At 42.1% G+C, this 8,163-nt stretch overlaps 2 protein-coding genes across 8 annotated transcripts in view; one reads left to right on the top strand and one right to left on the bottom strand.

Annotated features, from left to right (window-relative positions):
- Window positions 1-5,011, bottom strand: part of MBD4 (methyl-CpG binding domain 4 DNA glycosylase) — a 9,498-nt gene extending 4,487 nt beyond the window's left edge. The window contains exons 1-3 of one of the 4 annotated variants that reach the window (XM_014542734.1): window positions 4,732-5,011; window positions 3,047-3,271; window positions 1,767-2,617 (exon numbers count right to left, since the gene is read on the bottom strand). In XM_014542734.1, the coding sequence (XP_014398220.1) occupies window positions 1,767-2,617; window positions 3,047-3,271; window positions 4,732-4,820 (1,165 nt within the window). In that variant the 5' untranslated portion in view covers window positions 4,821-5,011. Of the gene's footprint in view, window positions 1-354; window positions 532-1,766; window positions 2,618-3,046; window positions 3,272-4,666 lie in introns of those variants that run through there. The other 3 variants (XM_014542735.1, XM_014542736.1, XM_014542737.1) reach the window with 3 other exon arrangements.
- A 226-nt stretch (window positions 5,012-5,237) lies between these two features.
- IFT122 (intraflagellar transport 122) overlaps window positions 5,238-8,163 on the top strand; it is a 67,097-nt gene continuing 64,171 nt past the window's right edge. For all 4 annotated transcript variants that reach the window (XM_005870031.2, XM_014542732.1, XM_005870030.2 and 1 more), the window contains exon 1: window positions 5,238-5,348. In XM_005870031.2, coding sequence (XP_005870093.1) covers window positions 5,308-5,348 — 41 coding nt within the window. In that variant the 5' untranslated portion in view covers window positions 5,238-5,307. The remainder of the gene's footprint in view (window positions 5,349-8,163) is intronic.

The raw sequence follows: 8,163 nt of genomic DNA, 5'->3' as shown, positions 1-8,163 counted from the left end.
TATATATATATACACACACACACACACACATACATACATATTTACAGAGATTAGAATAAAATAAACCAAAATGGTATAATGGTTGTTTCTGAATGGTAATTTTTCTTTTCTTCTTTAATTTTCTAAAAATTCTGCAGTGAACATTTTTACACTTGCCAAAAAAAAAAGTGGGGGGGGGGGATATAGACAAAACAGAACCTGTAGAAAAACCTAAGACCACTATCTACTGGGAAGTTCAGTTAATTTACCAAAGACTATTTGACAAGTGTTATCAGGCTTCCCATTTCAAAAAATCATCACATTTAATACTCCCTTTAGCCATAGCCTTTAAATTTGAATGTCAGTTAATACTACCTTGTATTTGCATAGCGTGAAGCCATCTTTTTCACTTCTCATTTTACTTTACAATATTCTTGATATGAAAAACAGCACTAGTAAGGGTTACTACCTCCATTTTACAGACGATGAAACTACGACTTAGAAATTAAGCAACCATTCCAAAATGACAGTGAGACTGACTGGAGACTGGGCCAAGTATCCCAGTTTTCAGATAATTAGTTTAGGGCAGGGGTGGGCAAACTTTTTGACTCAAGGGCCACAATGGGTTCTTAAACTGGACCGGAGGGCCGGAACAAAAGCATGGATGGAGTGTTTGTGTGAACTAATATAAATTCAAAGTAAACATCATTACATAAAAGGGTACGGTCTTTTTTTTTTTTTAGTTTTATTCATTTCAAACGGGCCGTATCCGGCCCGCGGGCCGTAGTTTGCCCACGGCTGGTTTAGGGTGTTTTGCCTTTCTAGTTTAAACAGGTAAAGCCTAGTAGAAAGTTAAAAAAAAAAAATAGGTTTAAGAAACTCAAAGTCTTTAAAGAACAGACGTGAAGAATTCTTACACAGGTCCTAGGTATATTTGGCCACCTTCTGTTAAAGGTGGAAAAATTCCAGGTATCGCAAAGACATAAAATCATGAGTGGGCCTGACAGCAGGAATAAAGTCTAATCCCCTGCTCCACCAATTTGTCCAGGCTGTCTCCTGCAGGGTTTAAGTAAAATTACTATGGTGCTTTAAAGGGTTATTCATTATACCATAATGGCATAATGAATAACTAATATCAGGGTGCTCAAATGGTCTCCTTTTTATTTCTTATTCACTGAGGTATTATAAAGGCAAAAGTCCTCAGCTTTAAACTCTATATTACGAATAATAGATGAACTATGTAAGTACAGTTTTGAATTATTTATAGCTCTAAAACAGTTTAGAGAAGCATTACATCATCATAGATGATAAAAATGACTATGATATATACAAAATTGAATTGGAAGTCACACATCTGTAATAAGTATTCCCAGCCAGTTTATATATAAAAGGAATCTTCCTTTTCCATGTGAAGCCTTTTCATTTCCCTCAAGTTGTAAGATTACTGGCTGGAAAGATGGGAAGAAGGGAAAGCACTGTTCAGAGTCCGAGCAGCTGCACCAGGGAGAGATGTTAGCAGCTGTTAATGGCACAGTTTTCCTTTACTAGGGGCATCAAGGCAGTAGCCAGCTAATTCCCTCTGCCATAGGAAGGGGTTTGAAGATCAGTTAGACAAGGCACTAGGACCAATTGGTAGAATGTATCTGATTTTTGGCCCAACTTCTTCATTCTACTCCCACATCTTAACCGGTTACAGGCATGAAATATAGTAACCAGGAATATAAACTGCCTCATCACATTTTTTTTTCTCATCACATTTTTAATAGCACTTTAAATGCACTGAGTACCTTGACATATTTTCACAGAAGTGGAATCTTTCTCAGTTTGTGAGCAGTTGCTGTCCATTTCAGAGCCACATTCTAAATTGTCAACATGCAAAGGTTCCTTCCTTTCCCCAACTTCTACTTTTGTTATTTCCTCAGATTCTAAAAAGGTATTCTCACACCTGTGTTCTGCTTCTTTGGTCGAACATAATTTGTTTATGATGCCAGAAGTTATTTGTTCAAAACTAAAATTTGATCCCGAACTCAATGATTTTTCTTTTACAAGTCTCTTTTCTTCCTTGGTCACATTGATGGTCTTGTTGCTTGCTCTGGAATCAGAAATGCATAAAGTTCTATCAAGCTGACTTTCTTGTGCAACAGGTTCACTTTCAGCTTCTGCCTTATTATGCACAGATTCTCTTTTTCTATTACTTTGAACAGGATCTGGAAAACTCTTCAGGCACCCTGTTTTAGTTTTCTTAATTTGAATTCCTTTCAAAGTAGTCATCTTCCCTTTGGACTTTCTAACCTTTCTGGAATCAACATCATTAACACTGTCACCTTCTTTCAAAAGCAAATGCATGGAAGTGAAGTTAGATAGTTCCCTGCTATCTTGGGATTCCAAACTACCATTTGGCAGAGGAAACACATCTTTTTTCCACCTGCTTCTTGTCCTGAGGTTCCGGTTTGAAATGCTACTTTCATTTTGCAGTGGGGATGTTAGAGCTGCCGTGTTGCAGTCTTTATATTTTGACTTGATGCCCCTTTTAGACAGTACAGTAAAATCAAAGTCCTCTGGTTTAAGAGACGTCTCTTCATTTTTGTGAAGATAATTAGCAAGTGAACTTTTGGATCTGAACTTCAGTCCTTGTGGGCTAAAAATGATATTAAAGGAAACATTGATAGTAAATAAAAGTGACTTTTAAAAAGAATCAGACCACATTTCAGATGCTTAATTAATAATTTCCAAATGTTGCCAGGGGTATTTGTCATTGAAAATAAAAATAGTGATAAAATGGTATTTTTAAATAGTTTCCTCTATGAGGAGGAATATGATACTATAAAATAATTTTACAAATATAACTTAAGTGCAACTTTATCATTAACCATTCACAGTAGGAGAAAAATGCATGTACTTGTCCCTAAATCACTTGATAAAACTAACCAGTGACACTGAAGGAATAGAATCCATAATGGTTTTATGGTAATAATAGAAAAAAGTCAAGATACCTGCTATGCTTTCCCACTACCTGTTTCAACAAAATTATTTGGCTGTACTATCTTTACCATTTTGCATTGCTCACCTGATAAAGTATACATCATATCTTCCGGCTGTTTTTCCAGATAACCTTTGCTTCACAACTCTTTCCCATCCACATGGGACAGACTTATGGCATTCTGTCATTTCAGCACCACCACACTGAGCAGAAGCAATGGGTTCTTGCAGCAAGGGATTGCACTCACTGCTGCTGCTTATCACCATTTGTTTTTCATCTTCTACTCTTTCTGATCCCAGAACATTTTCCTTGCTGAAAAAACAAAGTACAAATGATTAGCTTATTTAAAATTGATTTTATTCTGCTTATGCAATTTAAATCTATGACAGAGCAAGAACCACATGGTCTAGTTGGATTGTGGGAGAGATTAAAATCAGTATGGACCAGTCTTATGCTATGGGAATATCCTTCTGCCACCCACTGTCTTCCTATCTCCAACATGGGTTAAAAAGGGTTGAAAATCTCTACACAATGAAAAGCTCAAGCTATTTGCTAGAAACTTTTTAAAATTAATCATTCAGTAGAGCTATTATAAAGACTTCTGGTGACACTGGCATGATTTTAAAAATACGAACCAAATGCTGAGCTCAAGCTAGGATCAACAGACCTGCTTAAATGAGTCAGTGAAGAACCCTCCTCTTCCCCAAATAAGTGAGGTAAAAGTGTTATGTAGACATGCATTTTTCTTGGGGAGAGTATCACTTTCATCAGATTACTTACCAAAAGGTAATTTATGACACAGAATTTTCAAGTCTCTTTCATTCTTGAGCCTCATAATCTTATGAGGTAGGTTGGATAAAGATTACTCTAATTTTATTGATAAAATTGAGTGACAGGAAGATTAAGTTATTTGCAGAGCTGATATCAGAACCCAGGTCTACTAAATCTAATACTACTCCCCCTGTACTATTATTGAAAAACTTCAGTAGAGTATATCCTAATCACTAAATCACACATTTCAAAAACTGAATGGGTATAATGATGTCCAATACAACTTCCTTTCTAGAAATAGGGAAACTAAAGAGCTAGTGACCAACGAAAATTAGAATCAAGGTCTTCTGACGTAATTTGGGGCCATGTAATTTTGGGAAGCTCGGTGGATCTTGAGAAATTACATAGTTCACAATTTTAGAGATAAGGAGACTGAAATCTGGTGAAAAGAGTACAAACTTTAAAGTCAACATACTGGGTTCAAATCCCAGCTCTGCCATTTACTCGCTGCAGGTCCAAGAACAAGTTACTTAACCTCTCAGTCTCCTTTCCTCATCTGTAAAAAGGAGGTAATACCTTTGAAGGTACTTCTGAGGATTTCATTTCCAAAGAAAAGTAAGTAACTCATCTTAGCCCCAGATTGCACATACACAAGTACTCAATACATGACTGTAGCTTCCTGTTACTGCTCACAGGACCCATTTTTGGGGCGCTCTTGGCTGCTTAACATGACATCTCCTTCCTAGGATCCTCCTACTCAGTAGACGTCTCCTGGTACCAATCCCTGCTCCTCCCAGCCCTCTCGGCATTTGGGTGAGGAAGTCGGGGGCACCCCAGGGCTGACCCCACCGGAATAGTACTGAGTTCCAGCCTTAATTCCTAGGAAGGAGCCCTTGAGCCTCGAGGTCCCTGTGGACTCCCGGGAGGCCCACCCACCTCTACTCCCCCGCTCCCACGTTACAAGTGGTGAAACTGAGACCCGAAAGGGGACAATGACTTGCCGGAGGTCCCACGGCCGGTCTGGGTCTGGGTTCTCACTAGCGGTGACGGAGGGGGCAGCTCCACTGTCTCCCAGGCTCGGACTCTCCATCCCAGCCGTGCCCGTCCAGCGGACTCCGGCTGCACCAGCGGGCCAACAGGGAGCGACGCCCAGGGCGTGGAGCAGAGTAAGAGGTGAAAATTCCTTCGGCTCAGAATGCTAGGCTGAAACCTAAAGCTGAGGGCGGCAAAAACCTGTCAAACTCCATACAGCCGCTTTCTGGCCGCCCACTTGGCCTCAGCTAGTTCCACCGCTCGGCCAATGAAGTCCTCTGTCGAGGGAGACGCACCGCCCTCCGCCCATTCTGACCAATCGAGCGCGCCCCAGTTGCGCAGACGCCTGCTAGGCTCCAGTTCCTTCCCCGCTTTTGCCCCTTTACTAGCCCTCCTTTGCAGACATGCGCACTCGGAACGCTGCGCGCGCGTAGCTCACTGCGCATGTGCGTTGTCAACGGTAACTCAGGTAGCCGAAGTGGCGGGCGGCGAGGGCCGAGTTGCTGAGGCGGGGAGGAGGGGCCCGAGGCGTGAGGGAAGGCGCAATGAGGGCCGTCTTGACGTGGAGAGATAAAGCCGAACAGTGGTGAGGAGCGGGGCATTCCGGGAGGAACGGGAGGCCCAGCCCCGGCGGGGATGGCGGTAGCCTTGGCGAGAACTCCTGTGGTTGCCAGGGGCAACGGGCCGGCGGCCTAGGCGGAGGGCGCTGAACCCCGGGACTGGGTGGCTGCGAGGTCGCTCCCCGACCCCTTTGCAGATGGAGAAACTGAGGCTTGGAGAAGGGGCAGAGAGGAATGTACACATATCACAATTTGGCCCTTATGCCCATTACGCCCTGGGCTCCTTTTACATCCATGACATGTTTCTCCAACTTACTTGCCTTATCCACATCTCTTATTTACTTGATGTTTTTCTCTAAATGGTCTCTCTTATGTTCGCCTAAATAATATTACTTGCTAAAATAAGATAACTGTAAAACCTAAGCAAGGAGCCCTGGCCGAGTTGCTCAGTGGGTTGGAGCGTCTGATACGCCAAAAAAGTTGAAGGTTTGATTTCAGTTAGGCACATACCTAGGTTGTGGGTTCGATTCCCTATGGGAGGCAACCGATGGATGTTTCTCCTCTCTCTCTCTCGCTCTCTCTCTCTCTCTCCCCCTCAGTTGGTTGAGGGTGGTCCCATGCATCAGAAGGTCGCAGGATGGAGTCCTACTCAGGGCACATGCCCAGGTTGAGAACTCCATCCCCAGTAGAGGGCGTGCATGAGGCAGCGAATTATGTTTCTCTCTCATATGAGGCGGCGAATCCATGTTTCTCTCTCATTGATGTTTCTATCTCTCCCTCTCTGAAATCAATAAAAATACATATATTTTTAAAAAGCATATCGCCAATGAGGATTTAATAAAACTTAAAGCAAGGAGAAACAACTGCTGGTGAGTTGCAGCTAGATACTGTTGCTATGGAGCCTTTAAGCCTGAGGTCTACTATCGCTAGAACTGGAGATTTAGCACATATGGTCAGAGAGGTGCTTGAGATGAATAGCATCAAACCCAGACGTTCCCCTGTGCTTAATTAGAAGGTTTGAAAGAGAATCAAAAGAGAATGACACTCTCACCTTGTGATTCTCTTATTTAATGCCCTATTCCATTTTTATCACCTAAATTCATCACACAGTGACACATTTTGGGAAATACTGACTTACTGGATAGTTCTCCTCAGCCTGAGTTTTAAAATCCTCACGTAAATGATCTTTTCAGCTTCATTGTGAAGCCTCTGTTTTGGTCCTTGACACACAATATTTGCCATTCCCTCTCAGTCTTTTCTGAGGCCTTTCTGTGTGGCATAAGTATGCCTTCTTTCCTCATCTCCTCACATTGAGACCCTTAAACATCTTGTAGATGATTGCTCTGTTTTGTACTTTGCACTAGTAATAGCTAGCACCATGTGCCAGGCACTGGCTAAGGACATCCTATCTTGGATCTCATTGTCACCTTCCAACAACCCTCTGATGTAGGTACTATAATTACCTCTATTTTACATGTGAGGAGACGAAAGCACAGAGAGGGTAAAGAATTTGCCAAGCTCACACAGTGAGTTAAGTGCCGGAGCCAGCATCCAAGCTCAGGTCTTCATTCCAAAGCTAATGCTTTTATCCACTACATTAATTTTCCTTTGTGTTATAGGGTCTGCAAACTCAAATGCCTACAAGAGTCAGACAGGCAACATAAATGGGAGATGTTTGTGCGTCTCTTATGTACAAGGAATTGTCTTCTCCTTAAGAGTGTTCTTCAATTCTACAACCCACTTGAAACACATAGCTTATCACTTCTACTCTTTAATAGAGATTTGAGTTTTAAAAAATTCCTTTTTACTTTTAATTCTATTATAAAAGTACCCACAGCACAAGATGATATCTGACAACTGAACATTTGGCTTTGATGTCAGAGAGTAATAGGGAGTGGCAAAGAGTGTGGCAAACTAGAGAGCTCATGCTCTGCCTAAAAGGGACAGCTGCTGTTCAGATGTGGCCAAATACCACCATGCAGGAATTGGCCTACTATGCTCAGAACTACCCCATCATACAACCCACAGGTGGCAGGTGCTTTGCATAAGGCTTGCCTATGCACAGATCTCTATCTTGTTTTGTAGGTGAGGACAAAAGCTCAGATAAGGTCAGCTCTTCTGGGCCCAGCTCCTCTTTACTTTTCACTTTTTCACAGTATCTCCCCAGTTCTCCCCAGTGAGAAATGCGCCAAGTACATTTTCCCCTGGAAGCAGAGAAAGAAAGCCTGAGAAACAGGAAGACCCAGTCTGTTGCCATGTAACAGTGAGGAAACTGAGGCCTGCCTGGGGGCCCCCGGCTCTGCGAAGCGAGGCCTGCCTGGGGGTCCCGCCGCTTCCCATGCTAAACTTTTATAATAGGCTGTCTTGGCAGTCACCTGAACCAATGAAATCCTCTGGGGCTTCAAGAATCTTTGTAATATGGCTCCTGCCTGTTTTTCTAGCCTTATCTCTTCCTACTGCCTTGCACATAGCCAAGTGTTTCAGTCAAATTTGATTACTTACTATGCCCCTTCACATCTTTGTTTTTGTTCTTTGCCTGAAATGCTGCACCTACCCAATCTCTGTGTGTCTCAAAAATCCTACCTTTTAAAAATACTGTTTTCTTCATGAAGCTTTTTCTGATCCTCTTTCCAAATCAGAATACTGTGTCTTCCCCCTCTAAATCCTATAGTATATGTTCTAATGCAGTGGTTCTCAGCCTTGGCTGCACATTAGAATCACCTGGGAATCTTTTTTTTTTTTAAATATATATTTTATTGATTTTTTACAGAGAGGAAGGGAGAGGGATAGAGAGTCAGAAACATCGATGATAGAGAAACATCGATCAGCTGCCTCCTGCAC

Source organism: Myotis brandtii, unplaced genomic scaffold (assembly GCF_000412655.1).
Source record: "Myotis brandtii unplaced genomic scaffold, ASM41265v1 scaffold312, whole genome shotgun sequence".
NCBI lineage: Eukaryota > Metazoa > Chordata > Mammalia > Chiroptera > Vespertilionidae > Myotis > Myotis brandtii.
This window is presented reverse-complemented; position numbering and strand designations above follow the sequence as displayed.